This window comes from Gorilla gorilla, chromosome 4 (assembly GCF_029281585.2).
Source record: "Gorilla gorilla gorilla isolate KB3781 chromosome 4, NHGRI_mGorGor1-v2.1_pri, whole genome shotgun sequence".
Lineage (NCBI taxonomy): Eukaryota > Metazoa > Chordata > Mammalia > Primates > Hominidae > Gorilla > Gorilla gorilla.
In genome coordinates, this window is record NC_073228.2 from 155,631,598 (window position 1) to 155,656,207 (window position 24,610).

General features: G+C 39.1%; 1 protein-coding gene across 6 annotated transcripts in view; it reads left to right on the top strand.

Annotated features, from left to right (window-relative positions):
* Nucleotides 1–23,108, top strand: part of G3BP1 (G3BP stress granule assembly factor 1) — a 33,370-nt gene extending 10,262 nt beyond the window's left edge. For 3 of the 6 annotated variants that reach the window (XM_019027503.4, XM_055386260.2, XM_019027501.4), the window contains exons 2-12: nucleotides 4,419–4,562; nucleotides 8,119–8,200; nucleotides 8,678–8,851; nucleotides 11,933–12,023; nucleotides 13,248–13,344; nucleotides 14,992–15,193; nucleotides 16,969–17,070; nucleotides 17,647–17,758; nucleotides 17,976–18,104; nucleotides 18,522–18,631; nucleotides 21,647–23,108. In XM_019027503.4, coding sequence (XP_018883048.1) covers nucleotides 4,468–4,562; nucleotides 8,119–8,200; nucleotides 8,678–8,851; nucleotides 11,933–12,023; nucleotides 13,248–13,344; nucleotides 14,992–15,193; nucleotides 16,969–17,070; nucleotides 17,647–17,758; nucleotides 17,976–18,104; nucleotides 18,522–18,631; nucleotides 21,647–21,853 — 1,401 coding nt within the window. In that variant the 5' untranslated portion in view covers nucleotides 4,419–4,467 and the 3' untranslated portion in view covers nucleotides 21,854–23,108. The remainder of the gene's footprint in view (nucleotides 1–4,418; nucleotides 4,563–8,118; nucleotides 8,201–8,677; nucleotides 8,852–11,932; nucleotides 12,024–13,247; nucleotides 13,345–14,991; nucleotides 15,194–16,968; nucleotides 17,071–17,646; nucleotides 17,759–17,975; nucleotides 18,105–18,521; nucleotides 18,632–21,646) is intronic. The other 3 variants (XM_019027500.4, XM_055386259.2, XM_019027502.4) reach the window with 1 other exon arrangement.
* The last annotated feature ends 1,502 nt before the right edge of the window (nucleotides 23,109–24,610 follow it).

Genomic DNA, 24,610 nt, shown 5'->3' on the forward strand with positions numbered 1-24,610 from the left:
GTAATAATAGCTAACATTTATTTCCTGCTGTCAGGCACTTAATTGTTATAATTCTGATTTTAATTTTACAGACAGAAGAATTGAGGTGAGAGAGATTAAGTTACTAGCTTAAGGTCACAGCAAGTGAATGGTGTTGGAGAATTTTCCCTAGTGAGAATTGGTTAAATAAATTTTGGGGGTTTCCTTTTGTTGTCTTTGAAATGTTTATTCACTATTTAAAAATAACACTCAGTTTTAAAGTTCATTTGTCATATTTTACTCATGTTAAAGGTAGCCTTTGACAACTCTTAAACTTTGTCTTAAATTTGGATGGTTCAGTTAGAACTGGTAAACTCAAGGTCATGTTTAATAATATGATCTTTCTAGATCTTACTGGTATCAGTGTATATCATTCTTAAGAATATTATTTATATTTCAACATCCATTGGTGTATGCTGTTATATTAGGAACAGCCAAAGTCCATAGTTGTAGAAATGTTCAAAACATCTTTAGAAAAGGACTTAGTGTGCTGAGAATGTTTATAAATGAGGGAGAATCTTGGAAATTTTTAGCATATATTTTCTTTTTTTTCCCCTCTGATATTAGCATGTGTTTTCATTGATAATGCATACATTTTTAAAAAAAATTATTCCCCCGCAGAGGTAATTCATAGATTTCATAAAATATCTGTCACAGTGGATTAGTAACTGGCAAAAACACTGTCTTTTCTGTGAGTCATTTTTTTTTTTTGAGATGGACTCTCGCTCTGTCGCCCAGGCTGGAGTGCAGTGGCGTGATCTCGGCTCACTGCAACCTCTGTCTGCTAGGTTCAAGCGATTCTCCTGCCTCAGCCTCCTGAGTAGCTGGGATTACAGGCGCATGCCACCATGCTTGGCTAATTTTTTGTATTTTTATTAGAGGCGGGGTTTCGCCATGTTAGTCAGGCTGGTGTTGAACTCCTGACCTCGTGATCCGCCTGCCTTGGTGTCCCAAAGTGCTGGGGTTACAAGCCTGAGCCACTGCACCCAGCCTTTCTGTGACTAATCTGTTTAAATTTGCTTACTTTAATTATTTTTAGATTTGATAGAATTGAGAGAGTGAGAATTCTTTCTCAAGAGGTATTATGTTCACATTTCTCATAGCTTGTGTTTTATTTTTGGTCCAGAAAAGATGAAGATTTCAGAGAGATGACAATTTTTTAGGGTTTACTACACTATATAGATTCAAATTGCCAAAATTTACATTTTCTTTCTTTTTTTTGCTGTGAATGATCAAATAAACAGATTTTTTTTTTTTTTATAAGGCAGAGTCTTGCTCTGTCACCCAAGGTGGAGTGCAGTGGTGTAATCTTGGCTCACTGCAACCTCTGCCTCCCAGGTTCAAGTGATTCTCATGCTTCAGCCTCCTGAGTTTGCCACCATGCCTGGCTAATTTTTTGTATTTTTAGGAGAGACAGGGTTTCACCATGTTGGCCAGGCTCATCTCAAACTCCTGGCCTCAAGTGATCTGTCCCTGTTGGCCTCCCAAAGTGCTGGGATTACAGGCGCCAGCCCCAATTTTTTTTTTTAACTGAGAATAACAAAATTACTCGCTAAACTTTCAGTGTGTGATCTTTGATCAGTGAAGAACTTACCTAAACATTCTTTTTTTTCTGGAGATGGAGTCACGCTCTGTCGCCCAGGCTGGAGTGCAGTAGTGCTATCTCAGCTAACTGCAACCTCCGCCTCCCGGGTTCAAGCAGTTCTCCTCCCTCAGCCTCCCGAATAGCTGGGATTACAGGCGCGTGCCACCACGGCCAGCTAATTTTTGTATATTTAGTAGAAATGGGGCTTCACCATGTTGGCCAGGATGGTCTCGATCTCTTGATTCCGCGATCCGCTCGCCTCGGCCTCCTAAAGTGCTGGAATTAACAGGTGTGAGCCACCACACCTGGCCAGCATTTTTTAATTTATTTATATTTATATTTATTTTTATACTTTATTTTTTTGAGATGGGGTCTTGCTCTGGCACCCAGGCCGAAGTGCAGTGGCATGATGATAGCTCACTGCAGCCTGAAACTTCTGGGCCCTAGCATTCCTCCTGCCCCAGCCACCTGAGTAGCTGAGACTTTCAGGAATGTGCCACTACACTTAGCTAATTTTTTTTTCTTCATTTTTTCAGAGATAGGGTCTTGCTTTGTTGTTGCCCAGACTAATCTCAAACAACATTTTTTAGTAATTAAACAGTGTTATGTCTGCTATCTTAATCTAAATGCTGGAAAACCTGCTAAGTCAGTTTTGATAGTTAGATGGTCAGAAATCAGCTCTGCTAGTATAAAATTCTAACCTCTTCCCTTTGTGTGAGAAGGTTGAATAAAAAAAATTGTGTCTGTTATGTGTCAGACATTAAGTTTTGGGGCTAAAACGTTGGGTAAGAAATGGTCTCTGCTCTTAAAAAACTTAATATTTGGGAAAAAGTTTGTATTCTTCATTCAGTATGTTTTATCTGACCATAACTAATGTAGAATTTGTGAAGCCTTTGATTATTTTAATTTAGGACTTAGATTTTTTTAAAATAGTGAAGCAATATACTTTCATTTTTTTACTAAAAGGAAGTACATATTTAGTCATGTGGAATTTAAAAAAAGTACTGCTACTGTTTCCCTTGAGCTCTTTGGATATTTATTATCAATAGATAATATATTTATTTACATTAAAGGAGTGACTTTAGGAGCCAGCTGCCACTTAAATGGAACTGTTTATAGTGTAAATGGGAAACTATAAGCGTATTTGAGGCAAATCTAATGTTGAAACTTAACTTCAGTACAAGAGTGTTGAAAATTTGGTTTGACTAACAGCTGTTGCATGTTTCTGAAGTTGACAGTCTCAACTCAAAGTAGAATGTTTGGAAAATTAAATGCTAATTGAGACCCTAATTTGCAAAATGTTGTAAACTGTTAAAATGTTAAACTAATGACGAAACGATCCACCTGCCTCAGCCTCCCAAGGTGCTGGGATTACAGGCGTGAGCCACCGTGACCAGCCAACTTTTAAAGTACATTAGTCTAAGACTTAGGATCTAGATTGTTACTGATATGCTCAATACACATGCCTGAAGGCAAAATACTCCTAGTATGACTGGGAAGCTTCTTCATATTGATCTTAGTGGCTGTAGTTTTGGGGACAATAACAGGCATTGGTGAAATAAATACTAATTGGGGTATTCAAGAATAATGCAAAGATGGAACTAGATGAGAGTAAATATATCTTCACAAATTGCTTGTTTAGAAATGGATCAACCAAAGTCAATCTATTTTGTCTACCCCTGTTTAAAAAAAAACAGCTAAAATTTTTCTTTCTTTTCTGCGGTAGTTAAATCTGTATATATTCTCTGTTTGCCTGTATGTTTAAGTTTGGGATAATTTTATCTCTTCCCCCGTGAATGAAATGCTGGGATGATCTTATTGCAGGTTTTTTATTCAGAAAGTGTTTTTTGGTAATAGCTTACAATAACTGGACTTCTTATGGGACAGGTGCCTTTCTTGGCATTCAAAGGTGTTAATTTTACATTATCACAATTTTGATACAGTAGGAATTATTTTGAGTATAAACATCTTGTTTGTTAACTTTCCCCATTTTATTTTGAAATTTTTTTATTACATGATAGAATGAAGTAGTAAGCATATTTAGAATTTTTAGTCTTGTAGTTTGCTTTTAAAAGATGCTATACTAAAAGTTTATCTGATTTAGATGGGCCAGAAAATGTGATAGTTTGTCCCTGGATGTCAAAACTATGTTGTTTAAGATTATTGCCTTTGAATCTAATATTGCCTCAAATAAGAATGTGCTTGTAACTTTACAACTGGAACACTCTTAATTGGGTTTAATAACTTAAGAAAATTACCAGGTGCTGTGGCTCACGCCTGTAATCCCAGCACTTTGGGAGGCTGAGGCGGGCAGATCATGAGGTCAGGAGTTTGAGACCAGCCTGGCTAACATAGTGAAATCCCGTGCTAAAAAATACAGAAATTAGCCGGGCATGGTGGCGCTTGCCTGTAGTCCCAGCTACTAGGGAGGCTGAGGCAGGAGAATCGCTTGAACCTGGGAGGTGGAGGTTGTGGTGAGCCGAGATCGCACCACTGCACTCCAGCCTGGGCAACAGAGAGACTCTGTCTCAAAAACAAAACAAGAAAATTATGGTGGGAGGTATGTTGGAAATATATACCTTTGAGGTTCTTACGTCTTGAATATTTGGGATAATGATGAATTCTTCGTAATGAATTCCCCCTTTTGTATTCATATGATTGCAATACATTTGTATAAAATCTCATCTGGTCTGTATGGGCTCTGTTTGTTTTTATGATGTTTGTTCATGTTTTAAACGACTTGCTGAAATGATCTTGTCTCTGAGTTGGTTTCAGCTAAATGATTCGGTCTTTTCCCCTGTGTTTGATCCTTCAGGTTTGGACATATTTGACTCTTTTCCCCCCAGGTTGAATTGACCAAAGCAATGGTGATGGAGAAGCCTAGTCCCCTGCTGGTCGGGCGGGAATTTGTGAGACAGTATTACACACTGCTGAACCAGGCCCCAGACATGCTGCATAGGTAAGACGTTTTTCTCCTGCATCATCTAATGCTGTCTTTTAGTATGTGGTACTTATCTTTGAGATTCTCCCACTCATCATCTTATGCTTTGTAGGGTTGTTGCATAATACTTATTTACATATAAATATCCCCCAATTTTTTGTTTGAGACAGAGTCTCGCCCTGTTGTCCAGACTGGAGTGCAGTGGTGCGATCTGGACTGACTGCAACGTCCACCTCCCCAGTTTAAGTGATTCTTCTGCCCCAGCCTCCTGAGTAGCTGGGACCGCAGGCGCCCACAACCATGCCCGGCTAATTTTTGTATTTTTTTTTTTTTTTTTAGTAGAGATGGGGTTTCACCATGTTGGCCAGGCTGGTCTCAAACTCCTAACCTCAGGTGATTGATCCGCCTTGGCCTCCCAAAGTCCTGGGATTACAGGCGTGAGCCACTGCGCCTAGCCCCAAAAAATAATTTTTGAAAGTTAAACTAAGTTATCCAAACTTGTACATTATTGGAAAATAACAATTGAAATGTAAAGGTATAGTCATGCATTATTTACTAAGAATGTATTAAAGATTGCTGGAGCTGAGGTGTATGTAAAAAATAAGAATGTATTGAAGGCAATCCATGACTGTTCCTGTAATACCATACTTTTGTGTTGATGTGCTTTAAAAAATTAGTGTCTTTAGTAGAAATGATGCATGCTTATTGAAAATTAGAACACAGATAAATTATGAAAGTAGTAAAACCACAGAAACAATTTTTCTATATACATATATAGAAACATGTTTTAATATACTGTCTTAACTTTCTTACTTGATAATCTGGAGTCATCTTTCAGGGTAATACTTGTATCCCATTAATTTTAGTGGCTACACGGCTTTTTATAGAGAGGTAGTGTACTTTAATCTCCTAATGATGGATCTATAGATTGCTTCTATTATTTTCTCTTACAATGTCGCTTTATACAAAACTGTCTATTTATGTGGACTTGTTAGAATAATTTCATAGAAGTTTCAAAATGTGTATTTGCTGGACCAGAACTATTTTTTCCTGTACACCTTGACCAGCTTGCATATTGGATACCACATGATTATCAGGTATAAAATAAAATTTATGAATGTTTTCAATACTGGTTTTGACATTGCTCTGACAATGGAATATATCTTGTGTGTGTGTGTGTGAGAGAGAGAGAGAGAGTTAAGTCTCAGCTGTCTCCCGGGCTGGAGTGCAGTGGCAAGGTCACAGCTCACTGCAGCCTTGAACTCTTGGGCTCAGACGATCCTCCCACCTCAGCCTCCTGAGTAGCTGGGACTGAGGTGCAATCCACCATGCCCAGCTAATTTTTTGTAGAGACAGTTTTACCATGTTGCCCAGGCTGATCTTGAACTTCTGGGCTCAAGCAATTCGCCTGCTTCAGCCTTCCAAAATACTGGGATTACAGGTGTAATTGGGTTTTTTTTTTTAAGGCTTTAAAATTTCCAGAACATTTTTTCTCATTTCCTCCTGATCATTACAAAAATCTTTACTGAAAGGTAGGGCATTGTAAGAGAGTTAACTTCATTTTGCAGATACACTCAGAGGGGTTAAAAATTTGCAGGTACATATGCACGTGACTATTAAGTGATAAAACAAGTCTCAAAGCTGTTTTTACCCTTTCTTTCTTTCTTTTTTTTTGAGACAGTCTTACTCTGTTGCCCAGGCTGGAGTGCAGTGGTGAGATCATAGCTTACTGCAGCCTTGACCTCCAGGGCTCAAGTGATCCTCCTGCCTCAGCTTGCTACATAGCTAGGACTACAGGCATGCACTACCATGCCCAGCTAAGTTTATATGTGTGTGTGTATATGTGTGTGTATATTTTATTTATTTATTTATTTATTTATTTTTAGTAGGTGGAGTCTCACTCTGTCACCCAGCCTGGAATGCAGTGGTGAGAGCTCACTGCAGCCTCTGCCTCCCGGGTTCTGGTGATCCTCCTGCCTCAGCCTCCTGAGTAGCTGGGACTATGGGTGCGCACCACCACCATGCCTGGCTCTTTTTTTTTCTGGAGACAGAGTTTTGCTCTTGTTGACCAGGCTGGAGTGCAGTGGCGCTATCTCGGCTCACCACAACCTCTGTCTCCCAGGTTCAAGTGGTTCTCCTGCCTTAGTCTCCCGAGTAGCTGGGATTACAGGCATGCGCCACCACGCCTGGCTAATTTTGTGTTTTTGGTGGAGACGGTTTCCCTGTGTTGGTCAGGCTGGTCTCGAACTTCCGACTTCAGGTGATCTGCCCACCTTGGCCTCCCAAAGTGTTGGGATTACAGGTGTGAGCCACCGTGCCCAGCCTTTTTTTGTATTTTTATATTTGGTTAATTTCTTTCTACCCCATAGAATAAAACTGACATAAAACATAACAAAAAGAAAAAAGCATAGGCCAGGCATGGTGGCTTATGCCTGTAATTCTAGCACTTTGAGAGGCTGAGGTAGGCAGATCACTTGAGGTCAGGAGTTCAAGACCAGCCTGGCCAATATGGCAAAGCCTTCTCTCTATACTAAAAATACAAAAAAAGGCGGAGGTTGCAGTGAGCTAAGATTATGCCATGGCACTCCAGCCTGAGCGACAGCACAATACTCTGTCTTAAAAAAAAAAAAATGTATTTATCTGGAAGACAAATGTCAAATCTTAATAGTGGTTATCCCTGGATTAGAGCATTTTGGTGTGTTGCTTTCCTGGTGGAATATTGTTTTAATGAAAATGGATCAAAGGAGGACATAGATGGGTGAAAACCATGAGGAATTGACTTTGACATTCTTAATTGCATCAGCAGAAATGGTTAAAAAGTACTTCTAAAACACTTGCATGAGCTAGGTGTCTAAGGGGAACTGCTCACGCTTATTCTCAGATACATTAATAAAAGGACACTTGAAGTCTATGAAGAAGATAGCTGTTCCAGCCTTACCGCACATTTTCTTCCTGAGTGAAAATAGGAACTTATGTATTGGTGGCCATCTTGACATGAAACTACAAGATCCTTCCCAACAGTATCATCCTACACTGAAACCTGGAACCAAATCCATTCCCATTCAGCAAATGTTGATCAAGTGGCATGTAGGGGATAGAAAGATGATTGCATACAAAGATGAAAAAGAAAACGTTTCTGCCAGGGCCAGGCGCGGTGACTCACACCTATAATTCCAGCACTTTGGGAGGCCAAGGCAGGTAGAATTGCTTGAGTTTGAGTTTGAGACCAGCCTGGGCAACATAGTTGACCTTATCTCTACTTAAATAAAAATAATCAGCCAGGCATGGTGGCATGTGACTGTAGTTCCAGCTACTTTGGGAAGCTGAGGTGCCATTGCACTCCAGCCTGGTCAGCAAGAGCAAAAAAAAAAAAAAAATTGTGCACATCAAAGATCATAGCCCCGGCACATCAAAGCTGCAGTGAGCTATGTTTGCATCACTGCACTCCAGCCTGGGTGACAGAATGAGACCCCGTTGCAAAAAAAAAAAAAAAAAAAAGTTTGCCAGTATCAGACGTGAAAAATAAACTTAAGATACTTGAAGATGACAAGTAAATCATCTTCCCATTTTACAGATTTTATGGAAAGAACTCTTCTTATGTCCATGGGGGATTGGATTCAAATGGAAAGCCAGCAGATGCAGTCTACGGACAGAAAGTAAGCATTTCAAGCTTTATTTAGGCTGTTAAGCAGGTAGAAAATAACTCATAAAATTGAAGTGGATCATACTTAATAGATTTGCTGATAAAGATCCAGTTTCTCAACTTTTTAGTAAAAGTTGATGTGTTTTATTACTATTTGATTAATATATTTGTTGAAATACTTATGTGATGTCAGATTTGTTAATTTTGTATGATATATTCTAAAGCTTTTGTGTGTTGGAAGATAATTGGCTTTAGCATGGGGATCATCTTTTCTAAACTTTGAAAAGTGTGTTAATTCAGGACAGTTATTTAAAAAACTCAAGCGCGGTCACTGGGAATAGAGTATACAAAGAAACATCAAAATTCAGTCTGCGTATCCTGTAATTTAAATATGCACCTTCTCTTGTGTTGGAAGTGTTTTTTTAGTTGGAGGTTATTTAAATTTTAAGGCATTCACAGTTGATTATTATTATTATTATTTTTTTTTAAGGAAATCCACAGGAAAGTGATGTCACAAAACTTCACCAACTGCCACACCAAGATTCGCCATGTTGATGCTCATGCCACGCTAAATGATGGTGTGGTAGTCCAGGTGATGGGGCTTCTCTCTAACAACAACCAGGCTTTGAGGAGATTCATGCAAACGTTTGTCCTTGCTCCTGAGGTATGTGTAGGAAGGATTATTTTGTAGTGATCCAATACATGAAAAAAGAAACAATGAACTGTTGTGTATATCTTTAAAAACACTTGAAATTTCAGACTTACAGAAAACTTGGAATAATAGTACAGTAACTCCTATATACTCCTTACCTAGAGCAGCTGTCACCACTTGCCCACATGTGTATAATTCTTTCTCTAAAATAGTTTAGTGGGCATTTCCTAAGAATAATTCTCTTCCATTCTGTAGTACAGTTATCAAATTCAGGAAATGTTGATGCAATATAATCTATAATCCATTTTTAAAATTTGGAAATTATCTCAATAATGTCTTACAGTAATTTTTTTTCCTTGTCCAACATGGAATCTGTAATTACACATTGCATTTAGCTATCATGTCTCTAGTCTCTTCTAATCTGCACTTGTTCCTTAATCTTTTGTTTTTTTTATTGCATTGACATTTTTGAAGAGCACACTTTTTTTGTAGGATGCTTTATGGGTGTCATTCAGTGCTTCACATTAGGCATATTATGTCATTTAGTTGTGATATGAATTTTGATTAGTTAGGTTTTGCCACTGTAAAGTTAAATATCTTTCCTCTCTCTCTTTTTTTTTTGAGACGGAGTCTCGCTCTATCGTCTAGGCTGGAGTGCAGTGGCTCCATCTCTGCCCACTGCAACCTCCGCCTCCTGGTTTCAGGCTGTTCTCCTGACTCAGCCACCCGAGTAGCTGGGACTATAGGCGTGTGCTACCACACTCGGCTGATTTTAGTATTTTTAGTAGTAATGGGGTTTCACCATATTCGTCAGGCTGGTCTCTAACTCCTGACCTCAAGTGATCTGCCTGCCTCAGCCTCCGAAAGTGGGATTACAGGTGTGAGCCACCATGCCCAGCCTTATTTTTTCTCTTTTTGATTTGTAAATGAAGGATGGGAGATTCTCTATCTTTTTATCTTTCTTGAACACTTATGGCATAATATCTTCCAGGTTCATCTTGCACTGTTCCTGGCCCAGTCCCTATTCCTGAATCAGCTGTTCCTTCAAGGAGGCCTGGTTCTTTTTAGTTATACTTATGAAAGGATGACAGGTTTATGTTGAATGATTGCATTTGTGTTTTCTTCTGGATTGGTCTAGACTGAACAAGGTTAGGAATCCTGTCTGCTTAAGCATGTATATAGAAATGGCATAGTAAGAAATTGTTGATTAAATCATTGTTTTCTCTAGCATTAATCTTAAGTTTTCTTTTTAGGATAGCAAACCTGAAACGCCTAAAATCTTTTAACCTTTGAATATGAGATAACTTTTTGTCTGTGCAAAATTACATGAAGCCATTATAGTCATAATTTTTAGAGGAAGGCTTAGATTAAAATGTAAAGATGTGGTAGACTTCTAAATATGCAAAGAATCACATGGAGTATGATTGTCAATTACAGGTTTAATTACAGTTTTTTTCTTTTAAAGGAAGTATCTAACTTCTTAGTATAATACACTATTATATAAACTGTCTCATTTAATACAGAGAGTATTGAGGTATATGTTGATATCTTTCTTTTTTGTTTTTTGAGATAAGAGTCTCCCTGTGTTACCCAGGCTGGAGTGCAGTGGTAGGATCATGACTTACTGCAGCCTTGACTGCCTGGGCTGAAATGATAATCCCACCCGAGCCTCCTAAGTAGCTGGGACCGCAAGTGCAGGCCACCATTCCTGGCTGATTTTTGTTTCTGCTTTTGTAGAGACTCACTCTACAAAAAACTCACTGTTGCCCAGGCTAGTCTCAAACTCCTGGGCTTAAGCAGTTCTCCTACCTCAGCTCTCCAAAGTGTTGGGATTTCAGGAGTGAGCCACTGTGCCTAGCTGGTACCTCTCTTTTTACAGAGGAGTAACAGCCTTAGAAACTGAATAACTCATGAATTATATAATTGGATCTGCACTCAGGTGTGTCTTATACCTACTGCGAGCAATCTTTTTCAGGCTGCACTACCCTTGAGTGTTTATATCAATATTTTTGGAAACAGACTTGGGGAATTTTAAGTATCTGCTGAAGTTAGGAATATGATTGCCTTTTTTTTTGAGACAAGGTCTTACTCTGTCGCCCAGGCTGGAGTGCAGAGGTGCAGTCTGGGCTTACTGCACCCTCCACCTCCCGGGTTCAAGCGATCCTCCTGCCTCAGCCTCCCTAGCAGCTGGGACTACAGGTGTGGGCCATTATGCCTGTCTCATTTTTGTATTTTTAGTAGAGATGGGGTTTCACCATATTGGCTAGGCTGGTCTTGAACTGCTGACCTTAGGTGATCTGCCCGCCTCGGCCTCCCAAAGTGCTGGGATTGCAGGCATGAGCCACTGTGCCCATCTGGGATATGATTGCCTTATAATGTTTTGAGGTGTGGGCTGTGGCATTTACATACTTAGAGCTTTGTCAGTTTTTGGATTTTTATCTTGTGGTGAGGTAAAGTGTTCTGAGCAAACAAAATGTATGTGAGTGTAGTCTTTTTACCGGCTATTGTAGAGTGGGCATTTTCAGTCTTGGCACTGTTGACATTTTGGATCAACTAATTCTTTGTTGTAGGAGCCTGTCCTGTGCATTGTGGGAATTTAGCAGCATCCCTAACCTTATAAGTTGTCAGTAGCATTCCATGTAGAGAATACTGAAATGTCAGCAGGGCATGCTGGCTCATACCCATAATTCAGAACTTCGGGATGCTGAGGCGGGAGGACCACTTGAGCCCAGGAATTAAAGACCAATCCGGGCAATATAACAAGATCCCGTCTCTACTCAAAAAAAAAGAAAAGAGAAATTAGCCTTGCATGGTGGCACACCCGTGTAGTCCTAGCTACTTAGGAGGCTGAGGCAGGAGGATTGCTTGAGCCTGGGATGTCAAGGCTGCAGTGAGCTGTGGTGGCCCACTGCATTCCCACCTGGCTGACAGCAAGACCCTGTCTCAGAACCCCACAACAACAAAAACTGAAATGTCTCCAGACATTGCCAGATGTCTCATGGAGGCAGACTTGTCCCAGTCACCAATGGTGTAGAGTGATTTGACTTTCTAAAAGTCTGTTGAATAAATTAAAACTTTCTGTTGGCATTGCAGGGGTCTGTTGCAAATAAATTCTATGTTCACAATGATATCTTCAGATACCAAGATGAGGTCTTTGGTGGGTTTGTCACTGAGCCTCAGGAGGGTAAGTAGTGAAATACTTTAAATTACTTGTCTAAATTTTTTTTAATGGCATCCGATTGCCCTTAAGAGACTATAGGTTTCTTTGCTGTTTTCATTACACTCTGTTCTTCATTAATAACTGATTATGGTATATGAAGAGTCTGAGGTTTTACCCTACTTGAAGCTGCTAACAGGTTAGCTTATATCATGGATGTTAGTAGAAGACATAAGACTCTTAGGTCAGAAGGAGACAGGCTAACTCACAGGGACAGTAGTAGTATTTTTGCCACATTTACCAATAGGATATCATGGAGAAGGCTAGGTGATACTTCTACTGCAGTGGGTTGTGTTAAAGGCATGGGACACTGAGTTTAGGGAACCCAGATCTATTACAACAGGCAGTAAACATGACTACTCTTTGTGCTGGAGGGAGATACTCTTCCAAAGCTCTTTGCTATATAAATGTTCTTGAAAGACAGTCTAGAAGAAAGGGTAGGCATGGAAGATGTGTAGACACAGAGACTTAAGGAAAATTTTCTCCAAAATAGTAGAATTGAGTGTTGTTTATATGGCTGAGAGTATATTTATTTTGTAATACAGTTTTACAGGTAAGCAATCATTTGCCTAGTAAAGTGGTAGAGCCTGCATTATATAATTGCCTAATGTAATTTGGCTAATGTCACGTAGCCAGTAAGGTGACAGAGCCTGCATCAGGCTCCATGCTCTTAAAAACCAAGACACTACAGTAGCCTTAAAGTCTATTCTTCAGGCTGGGCGCAGTGGCTCACGCCTGTAATCCCAGCACTTTGGGAGGCCGAGGCGGGCAGACCACGAGGTCAGGAAATCGAGGCCATCCTGGCTAACACGGTGAAACCCCATCTCTACTAAATACAAAAAATTAGCCAGGCGTGGTGGCAGGCGCCTGTAGTCCTAGCTATTCGGGAGACTGAGGCAGGAGAATGGCGTGAACCCAGGAGGTGGGGCTTTCAATGAGCTGAGATCACGCCACTGCACTCTCTAGCCTGGGCGACAGAGCGAGACTCCGTCTCAAAAAACAAAAAACAAAAAAAGTCTGTTCTTAAAAGCCTTAGTTCTGTCCTTAAAGTCAGTGCCATGATTTTACCAAATTGTCCCACTTTGTTTATTTATATATGTTTTTCTTCACTGTTTTGTGAACATTGCGAAAGTGAATGTATATGTGAATTCAGTAAGTACAAATTACTTTAAATATCTTTTTCTCACTTAGAGTCTGAAGAAGAAGTAGAGGAACCTGAAGAAAGACAGCAAACACCTGAGGTGGTACCTGATGATTCTGGAACTTTCTATGATCAGGCAGTTGTCAGGTAAGAAGATTTTGTTCACATGTCCGGGGCTGCATAAGAACTTGCATTGTCTAGTCTTTCCCTTTGTTGGAGGGCATTTACATATTCTGAGAATTACCTCAAAATAATAATTTCTCAGAAGAATGGTTTTGTTTCTGGTAATTTTGACTAAACAAAAATATGTAACTTGTTTGTTAATAGTAAATTGTACTATGAAGGCAATCTACTATTGCTTAGTTTAAATAGTATCAGTTTCTTTTTGGTTTTTTCTTGGTGTTAAGTGAAAACTTGCATATTGTTTATCAAGAGTTGAATGTATTGAGGTATTAAATGCTTTGAGGGAATATGAAGTGGACAGAGACCTATTTAATTAGAGATCGGGCATAAATTGATATAAATACCAATATGTGAGTTAAGTAGCAATAAAGAATTTCATTACCTTAGTAAGTGCATCATTATACCTTTGGGTTTTTTCCCCCTTGTGATTGGAACAGAAATGTGTTTGATAGCAATAGAAATCCATATTTACTTGTTACCATGTGATACTAAATGTTAATATTCAGTGCCTGAAGGGTGTTTTCCAGTGTTTCTTAAGGTGTGATGAACTAATCAGGTTACTCACTTGGGTTGCTGGTTGAAAACGAAGATTCATGATCCCACTGCAAACCTACCGAATTAGACTTTCAGGAGGCAAAACATCTGCAGTTTTGTTTGTTTTTGTTCTATTGAGACAGAGTCTCGCTCTATTACCCAGGCTGGAGTGCAGTGGCGCGATCTTGGCTGACTGCAACCTCCGCTTCCTGGATTCAAGCAATCCCCCTGCCTCAGCCTCCTGAGTAGCTGGGACTACAGGCGCACGCCACCATGCCCGGCTAAGTTTTGTGTTTTTGTAGAGATGGGGTTTCGCCATATTGGCCAGGCTGGTCTGGAACTCCTAACCTCAGGTGATCTGCCCACCTTGGCCTTGCAAAGTGCTGGGATTACAGGTGTGTGCCCAGCCCCCTCTGCAGTTTTAACAGCATTCCTGGTTGATTTATGTGGAATTTTAAGAATTGTATTCTGAATCATAACTAATATATTTTCTCCCCCAAATTCCTTATGTGCTTGAAAGAGTTTTTGTGTGTTTGTGTTAAAAGCCACATATCATGAAATTTGCCATCTTAACCTTTTTTTCATCTTAACCATTTTTAAGTGTAAAGTACAGTAGTGTTAACTGTATAGATGTGGTTCTATGACAGATCTCTAGGACTTTTCACCTTACAAATTTTATTGAAGATAACTTTATATACCTTATAAACAGACTATACCCATTGAACGGCAACTTTCTTTTCCCCCCTCCCCCAGCCTATTTTGAGAGTTTTTCTGATGTTGTATGCTAAGTGAATTGTAATAGTTGTGGGATTCCAGCCATAAAGTGGTTTGGTTCATTTTGATGTCCTGATTCATTTGCTTATCAGAATTTGCCAAACAAATGGATTCCAGTTAAGTTATTGAGTGGCATTTTAAAAATTACTTTTTAAAAACTCAGATAGATATACAATTCTTAGATTTTTGTTTTGGATAGAAGGAGCTAACTCTGTGTTCTGGTTTCTGATTAATAAATGATGGAGGAATTTTTTGTGAAATAAATGGTGGCAGAATGATATTTCTCAAATTTTCCTGTCAAAGTAATGACATGGAAGAACATTTAGAGGAGCCTGTTGCTGAACCAGAGCCTGATCCTGAACCAGAACCAGAACAAGAACCTGTATCTGAAATCCAAGAGGAAAAGCCTGAGCCAGTATTAGAAGAAACTGCCCCTGAGGATGCTCAGAAGAGTTCTTCTCCAGCACCTGCAGACATAGCTCAGACAGTACAGGAAGACTTGAGGGTATGAAACGTGTCTTCATTTTTATTCTATTCCTAGTTATTTTTTTAAAAAAAGTTTCTGTTCTTTTGTATTGCTGTTTGGTTGACTTGTAGATACATTTTCATATTGGTGGTTCATTTCAGGGAAATTTCTTAGATATTGAGCCATACCTTTGATAAGAGAGAGGTAAGATGTGTATTAGTTTATTTCATCAAAAGAAACCACTCCCTTCCCCTAGGTAACTTGAATGCCTGTTAGACCAGAAATTTTAGGTGCCACTGTAGCACCCTATCAGTGATTCCTTTTCTATTTAATATTTAATCTTTTACCCTATAAATTATTATATACTTGTTACTACAAGTGTATAACATCTTTTCAAGAAAAATAACATGGCAGAATATACTTTTCTTTTTCTATGAAATTTTATTGAGGATAATTTTATAGTGGAAGTAGAAATGAACTGCTGAAGTAAAACTTCTTTTTTAGTTGGCATACCTGATTTCAGAAGTTTTCAGTTTGTCCTCCTGAGTCTCGTCAGGGTGATTGTTAACTGAACTAACGTTGAAACCTTTGCATTTGGTGCTCTGGGAAGGAATATAATTTTTAGTGCTGTGTTTATAGGCTCAGGGTTATGTCATTTGTTTGTTCAATAATTCAAATTCCTGCTGTGTGTTAGGCATTGTTCAAAGTGTAGGTATTATATTGGCAAAACAGATAGGGATTCTTGTTCTCTGGCAGCTAATAGGTGAGTAGGAAAGAGCAATGTTGAAATGACTTTAGCTTGCAAGTGGAAAAAATTAGCTGGGCGTGGTGGTGCCTATGTGTGGTCCCAGCTGCTTGGGAGGCTGAGGTAGGAGGATGGCTTAGCCTGGGAAGTCAAGGCTGCAGTGAGCTATGATTATGCCACTGCATTCCAGCCTGGGTAATAGAGTAAGACCTTGTCACAAGAACAAAACCATAAGAAGCAAGTGGAAAAGTATGTTGGCTGGACCAGCTGACCACTTAGTTGGTTATTATAGTAACCCTAGTGAGAGAGAATGATGGCTTGAATTAGAGTTGTGGCAGTGGAAATGGAAAAGAAATAATTAGGTAGAATAACAGGTTCTGGCGATTTTTAAATGTGCGAGAAAGGTGTTTATGATGATTCTACAGTTGATGTAATTGAGTCGATGTTTGTACAATGGATTGGATGGAATCACAGTAGGAAGAGCTGAGCTGATTTTGGAGGAGGGAATTTTGTTTGATTCACAGATTTGAATGAAAGTAGCTTTTGTTGGGCCAGGCGTTGTGGCTTACGCATTTAATCCCAGCACTTTGGGAGGCTGAGGCCGGGAGGATTGCTTGAGTTTAGGAGTTCAAGACCAGCCTGGTCAATGTAGTGAGACTTCATCTCTACTAAAAAGAAAAAATAGCTGGACATGGTGGCACATGCCTGTAGTTTCAGCTGCTTGGGAAACAGGTGGGAGGATCACTTGAGCACAGGAGATGTAGGCTGCAGTGAGCTGTGTGCATGCCACTGCATTCCAGCCTGGGCAACAGAGCAAGATTCTGTCTCAAAAAAAAAAGAGTAGTTTCTTGAACCTAAGCCTCTCAGATTTGCTTGGTACTTGATCATCAGTCCCAAGGAATTTCAGTACTAAATTTTGAATAGCTGAAAGAGAAGAATCTTTATATAAACTCCATCCTGCCTATGAGAATGTGTTACCATTTGTTCTGTACAGGAAATCAAGAGTTAGTAGCTTTTATATTGTTTTGATACCTGGTATAATTATGTAATGTTGGTATTGCTCCCTTAGACATTTTCTTGGGCATCTGTGACCAGTAAGAATCTTCCACCCAGTGGAGCTGTTCCAGTTACTGGGATACCACCTCATGTTGTTAAAGTACCAGCTTCACAGGTAAGGTCCTAATAAAACTTGTACATTAGGCAAATTTACTTCTATTGTGGTAATTTGATTCAACAGAGGTTTAGATAATGTGAAAACTGGTCAGGTGCAATGTGGCTCATGCCTGTAATCCCAGCACTTTAGGAGGCTGAAGCCAGCTGATCACTGGAGCCTAGGAGTTTGAAACCAGTCTGGGCAACATAGTGAGACCCTGTCTCTACAAAAAATAAGAAATTAGCTGGGCCTTGTGGCATGCATCGGTAGTCCTAGCTACTTAGGAAGCTGAGGTGGGAGGATTGCTTGAGTCCCGGAGGTTGAGGCTGCAGTGAGTCATGATTGTGCCACTGCACTGCATCATGGGTGACATAGTGAGACTGGCTCAAAAAAAAAAAAAAACCAACCCAAATCAATGTAGAAACAGAACTGACATATAGGATGGAAGAGAAGGGTATAAGATGGTTTTTAATGATTTTTCTTGTGAGGGAATTGTCCATTTTGTAGTTTAAAACTTGTTAGCTAAGAAACTTCATTAAGAAAAAGGATAAGCCTGCTTTGTTTTAACACAAAAGTTAACTTAAAATTTTTCAGCCCCGTCCAGAGTCTAAGCCTGAATCTCAGATTCCACCACAGAGACCTCAACGGGATCAAAGAGTGCGAGAACAACGAATAAATATTCCTCCCCAAAGGGGACCCAGACCAAGTAAGAGCTCAGAAGGGCGATTTCTCGTTTGGGGGATTTTGAGGTGAGAGCTTATTTTGGGAGGGCAGTTGATATTTATATACTTTAAAATAAAACTATTGTAGGGTTGATGGAATTACCTGTTTTTAGTGTAGAGGGAAAACTATTGAATGTGAGCAGTCACTGAAAGATGTCTTCTTTCTCTTGTCTTTCATTGATGTTTTTGTCTCCTTTTAAGTCCGTGAGGCTGGTGAGCAAGGTGACATTGAACCCCGAAGAATGGTGAGACACCCTGACAGTCACCAACTCTTCATTGGCAACCTGCCTCATGAAGTGGACAAATCAGAGCTTAAAGATTTCTTTCAAAGTAGGTTATTGAGTTTTGAACACTAAATTCATCTAGTGTCTCTCTAGCACTGTCCAGTAGCAGTAGAAAATGAGCCATATATGTAATTATAAATTTTCTAGTAGTCATGGTTAAAAAAAAAAAGGTAAAAAGAAACTGGACAATTTTAATAACATTTAACTTAAGGCATTGTCATTTCAACATGTAAGAATATTGTGAGAGATATTTTACACTTTTTCATAATAAATCTTTGAAATCCAAATGTGCCTCCCATAATTTTACACTTATGAGAGGCACATCTCAATTCAGACTAGCTATATTTATAATTCAAGTGCTCAGTAGTCACATGCATCTAGTGGCTACTGTATTGGACTGTGTACATGTAATGTTTAAAGAGAATGGTCTAAGTAGTTATCTGAGAATGTGTTTCACTTGCAGGTTATGGAAACGTGGTGGAGTTGCGCATTAACAGTGGTGGGAAATTACCCAATTTTGGTTTTGTTGTGTTTGATGATTCTGAGCCTGTTCAGAAAGTCCTTAGCAACAGGGTAAGCAGCTTTTTGTCTTGATTTTTTTTTTTTTTTTTTTAAAAGGGTTTTGGTTCTTTAGAATATATCTTTACAGCTGGGTCTTTATGTAAAGTGCAGTTTATTCCAACATGTTCAGGTAATTTATTCATTATTTTCAACCATTATTAAAAGACTTGCCTGGGGGTTTAGGAAAACAGAACTTATGTTTAAGTAACTTAGTTTTTGAAAACATGAATTATGAGAATGAGAAAATGAATAGTTATCAGTACACTGAGATTTACGTAACTACCTTTCCTTGGTGTTGGCTTTTGGTGTACAGGAGATGAAATACAAACCTACTTTTAACTATTAACTAAGATAAGAGCCAGTTTGCCCAGGGCAGTTTTGGTATACTGCTGTTTTTAGAGAATAACTATTAAGAGCTTCTCCTTTAAGTTAATAAATTGGATTTGGAAGATAAATTATATAGTCAACCTACTTGGAACCATCCTTACTAACAGTACTCTTAAACTCTGTACGTTCTAATAATAGAAGAATTTGTAGAATGGAAATCTTACTGTGGGATCCCCAAAGAAAGCTTCCCTTCCTCTAGCAAAAAACTACTTTTTGTAGTAGTAGAGAAGAACAAGGGTATAAATAATATTAATTTAATAAGCTATACTTTTTTATTGAGGTGAAATTTACATAACAAAATTAACCATTTAAAAATGTACAAATTAATTGCATTTAGAACACATTATTGTGCAACCATTACCTTTAATTCCAAAAGTTTTTTACTAAAAGCCATAAGCTCTTTACTCACTAAGCAGTCATTCCTTGTACCTGTCTCCCCAACCCCTGGCAGCCACTAATCTGCTTTCTGTCCCTATGAATTAAAATTGTGTACTTTAAACCATATAATAAAAATATTGCAGATCAGTGATATTCTCCGGAATGTTAATGGGCATACTGCAAAGTTTTTTATTTTATTATTTTATTTTTTTTTGAGACAGTGTCTCGCTCTGCCACCCAGGCTGGAGTGCATGGTGTGATCTTGGCTCACTGCAACCTCCACATCCCGGGTTCAAGCAGTTCTCCTGCCTCAACTTCCTGAGTAGCTGGGATTACAGGCACCCGCCACCATGCCCAGCTGATTTTTTTGTATTTTTAGTAGACATGGGGCTTCCCAATGTTAACCAGGCTGATCTTGAACTCCTGACCTCAGGTGATCCGCTGACCTCGGCCTCCCAAAGTGCTGGGATTATAGGTGCGAGCCAATGCACCTGGCCATACTGCATAGTTTAATGTTGTGGTTATAACATTATGTCAACCTGAGCATGCAGGTATACGTTATCTTTCAAATTATTTGACCATTTATTTTTGTGAAGCATCTCCTGCAAAATACTGTTTGAGAAATGAGAGAACAGTGGTTTATCTCACCAAAGCCACTGAAGAACCCAGAAATGTCCAGTAGGCTTTGTAGATAAATCCGTCATTCAGCATGTATTAGGCCTAGTGGCCACCCTTCATTTCATGGTATTGATAGAAGTCTACTATGCTCCCTTCACTAATTTTTTGTGTGAGCAGAAATAGCTTATGTAAGACTGATTGCCCTGGTGTATGACATACTGTAGTGTAGCTTACCGTTTCAAAGCTTATTTTTCCCTGGAGGCCTTGGTATTCTCCTTTCATCACTCATTAGTGTTGTGACCCATGGGACAAGTTACTTAACCTCCCCAGCCCTTAGTTTGCTAGTCCTTAAAGTAGGTATCTACCATCAGAGGGTTGTTGTAAAGGTTAAGTGAGCTAATAAATTTGAATAGAGCTGGGCGCAGTGGCTCACGCCTGTAATCCCGGCACTTTGGGAGGCCGAGGCAGGCGGATCACGAGGTCAGGAGATTGAGACCATCCTGGCTAACACGGTGAAACCCCGTCTCTACTAAAAATACAAAAAATTAGCTGGGTGTGGTGGCGGACGCCTGTAGTCCCAGCTACTCGGGAGACTGAGGCAGGAGAATGGCGTGAATCTGGGAGGCAGAGCTTGCAGTGAGCCGAGATCGCGCCACTGCACTCCAGCCTGGGCAACAAAGCGAGACTCCATCTCAAAAAATAAATAAATAAATAAATTTGAATAGAACACTTCCGTGACACATAGTAAGTACTCTTAGATACTCATTTTAAGAAATTAGAAAATTACATTGCTGGTGAAGAGCATAAATTGAATATATTGAAGTGTTTCGTAGCCCGTTAACTACTTTGGCTCTGTTAGGAGGAAACGAAGGCCAAGACTATCCAAAATTCTCAGGAGGTGTTAAAGAGCAAATTAAAGTTTATGTCAAATTCATGAAGTTTTTATTTTAAATGTATATGTACTTTGCATAAATATGTACAGTACCATCTTTTCACACTGGTTATGATGAGGTTTTATTCTAAGCCTCCAAATCTATGGAGAAGGTGGCAATTTTTTTTATTTTTTATTTTTTATTGGGATGGAGTCTCACTCTGTCGCCCAGGCTGGAGTGCAGTGGCATGATCTTGGCTCACCGCAACTTCTGCCACCCGGGTTCAAGTTGCACTCCAGTCTGGGTGACGAGTGAAACTCTGTCTCATTAAAAGAACAAACAAAAAACGGAACTGTGAGAACTTAGCTGATTTATAATCTGCTGGTTCTTTTTTTTTCTGAGTCGGAGTCTCGCTCTTTTTCCCAGACTGGAGTACAATGGCGTGATCTTGGCTCACTGCAACCTCCGCCTCCTGGGTTCAAGCAATTCTCCTGCCTCAGCCTCCTTGAATAGCTGGAACTACAGGCGTGTGTCACCATGTCTGGCTAATTTTTGTGTTTTTTTAGTAGAGACGGGGTTTCACCATGTTGGTCAGGCTGGTCTTGAACTCCTGACCTCGTAATCCACCTGTCTCGGCCTCCCAAAGTGCTGGGATTACAGGCATGAGTCACCGTGCCCAGCCTCTGCTGGTTCATTATTACAGCTTTCTTTATCTTTGATAGTGATAGCCAGCTCATCAGTACTCTAAGTCTGGTCACCTTGATTCTTACAGCCCATCATGTTCAGAGGTGAGGTCCGTCTGAATGTCGAAGAGAAGAAGACTCGAGCTGCCAGGGAAGGCGACCGACGAGATAATCGCCTTCGGGGACCTGGAGGCCCTCGAGGTGGGCTGGGTGGTGGAATGAGAGGCCCTCCCCGTGGAGGCATGGTGCAGAAACCAGGATTTGGAGTGGGAAGGGGGCTTGCGCCACGGCAGTGAATCTTCATGGATCTTCATGCAGCCATACAAACCCTGGTTCCAACAGAATGGTGAATTTTCGACAGCCTTTGGTATCTTGGAGTATGACCCCAGTCTGTTATAAACTGCTTAAGTTTGTATAATTTTACTTTTTTTGTGTGTTAATGGTGTGTGCTCCCTCTCCCTCTCTTCCCTTTCCTGACCTTTAGTCTTTCACTTCCAATTTTGTGGAATGATATTTTAGGAATAACGGACTTTTAAAGAAGCAAAAAAAAGACTGAATTTCCTTGCTTACTTTGCATATACAGACTGGATTTTTTTTTTTTTTTTACAGCCATTTCCCCAAAGGAATGTCTTGCATATTACTGACATTTGGTATGTTTCATTCATTGGAATATTTCTTATTTTCTACGTGTTTGAAAAGCCTGTAAGAAATACAGGATTTGATAATATTTTGAAGGCAGGAAAAACCCAAATTGTTTCTTCTTTGAGAGTCATGACTACCTTCTGGTGTGGAGAAATTGCCATTGGAAAATTTGACAGTTTTGATTCTCACTGGTATGTTTAAAAACTGAATAAAAGGAGTAGAATTTTTTTTTGATAAAGGATCACAAAACAATTCTAAAACCTACTGTTTTTACCATTGAAATTTAAATTGTGATAATAGGTTTTAAATGTCTAGAATGCAACTGATAGGCTTTTCTTGAACTGTTAGTTTTTTTGAAGTAGTTTTTTCATGTTTAATTTGTATTTGTAAAAAAACAAAAAGCAAAAAAATTTCCCAAAACCCAGATAACAACCAGAGCAAAACTGTTGTGCCTTCTATTTATCTTTGATTTCAGTCTTGGCAATTGTTTAAAAAAAAAATCTAGATTTGTTTTACTAGGTTCAGAGTATGTGGGGAATTATAGAATCCCTCTTTCATCACTTTGTGTATGTCTTTTGTTAACATATTTGTTATGCCTTATTCTAAAATTGAGTCTCAAACTGGAATGCCTTTGAAGACAGATGCTTCTATAGAGGTTCTTTGACCTAAATAGTTCAGCATTTGTATTTTTATTCTGGTATCTAATCAGATTCCTAATCATAGCCCGTAAGAAGGAATGTTACTTTAATATTGGACTTTGCTCATGTGCTTGTGTCCGCATTTTTTTTTCTTAAAATCATAGCCATATGGTAAATTTTCTATTTTGTTATGGTTCTCTTTTATTGATGGGCATGCAGTGGGTGTTACTTGGAAATGGCCAATTTTTATTAAAATATTTCTGGAAGAAAATTTAATCTGGCAATATAGACTAATACTCGTTTCACATATGTGTTATTTGTTGAGTGCTGTGTGTGAGATGGGTGAAGGTTTTGTTTACACGTGTGAAACAAACTTCTGTGTGATTGTCATTACTAATTGAAGGGCAACCAGGTTGTAAAATTCAGCGTATTTATTTTCTTAACAGTATTCATCTTTAGGACTGTCGTTTGAGGATAGCATAGGAATATTTGGTTTGCATTACTGAGAAACTCTAGGTTTGCTGTGATGGTTAAGACCACAGTGAAGTTGGTATTACCAGTTTGGTTCCAGTTCCTCAAATATTTGAAAATTGGCAGCATCTCCTTTACATAAACTTAATGTAACTGAATCACATGGCTTTTTTGTAGGGTTAAAGTAACTTTGGTAACCACTTTTGGCCCAGATCACTGATAATAGGAAGAAATACAACTTATACTTTTGTAGCTTATATTAAGCATGTGGTGGGTGGAAAGAAAAGTTTAGTCTGAGTCACTTTGGAAAAAAAAATTACTTTGTGGTAACTTCAAGGTCATAAATTATGGATAGCCTAGAAATTATCCTTCATGAGTGAATACTAAATTATACATTTCAAAACAGAAGTTCTTCCTACTTGGAGACTTAAGGGCATTAACTAGATGCAGCAATCCTCAGCTTGGTGTTATCACATACTAGAGGACATTTGGAAATGTGTGAAATTTGGAAGGGTTGTTGGAGAGACATGCATCTGGCATTTATTGGGTGGGGTCTAAGGATACCAAATGTTGTGTAAAAATGAAGCAACCCCATTGAGAACACTGATAGTCCCTATTCCTGTGGGTGGGTGGAGCTGTGGGATTAGGAAAACTGGAATGAAGACTCATTCTTTTGAAACTCAGCCTCAGATAAATAACAAACTAGGAAATGGAAATCTGTTGCAAGAATTGCAGTAACATCTACTCTAAGGAATTAGTAATTTCACTTTTTATTATTTGTACCAAATGTATGTGTGTGTTGTGTATGTTGGTGTAAATGTGGAGAGGTGGTAGCAATACATACTGATGCTGCTTGTAATTTGTTGCAGGGAATTACTGCACAATCTCAGAAAATAGAAAGCTTCCCCAGTGCTTTCTGTCATCAGAGTTGGGATGATTGTGAGGTTTTGAATGATAGTATTGGACCTAAGAAATAGGATTAGCATCATGATCAGAACTGTTGAGAATCCTTGTACAATTATGTACATTATTGCATGTAGAGTAAACCTGAGAGCTTAGAGATGTATACGTTTCCACTGCTGGAAAATCATTATAAGTTAGGGCAACATTTTCTATAGGTGGCAGCAGTAGGAGCTCATCACGTTGAACATTTTCAGATTTTAAAATGAAAATTTTCATCCGTAGGAATGGCCCAATGTATAGTTATTAGCTACTGAGCTTAGAACTCTTGACCCATGAGATTTTTTTTTCTAATTTTTATTTTTATAGAGGCAAAGTCTTGCTGTGTTGTCAGGCTGGTCT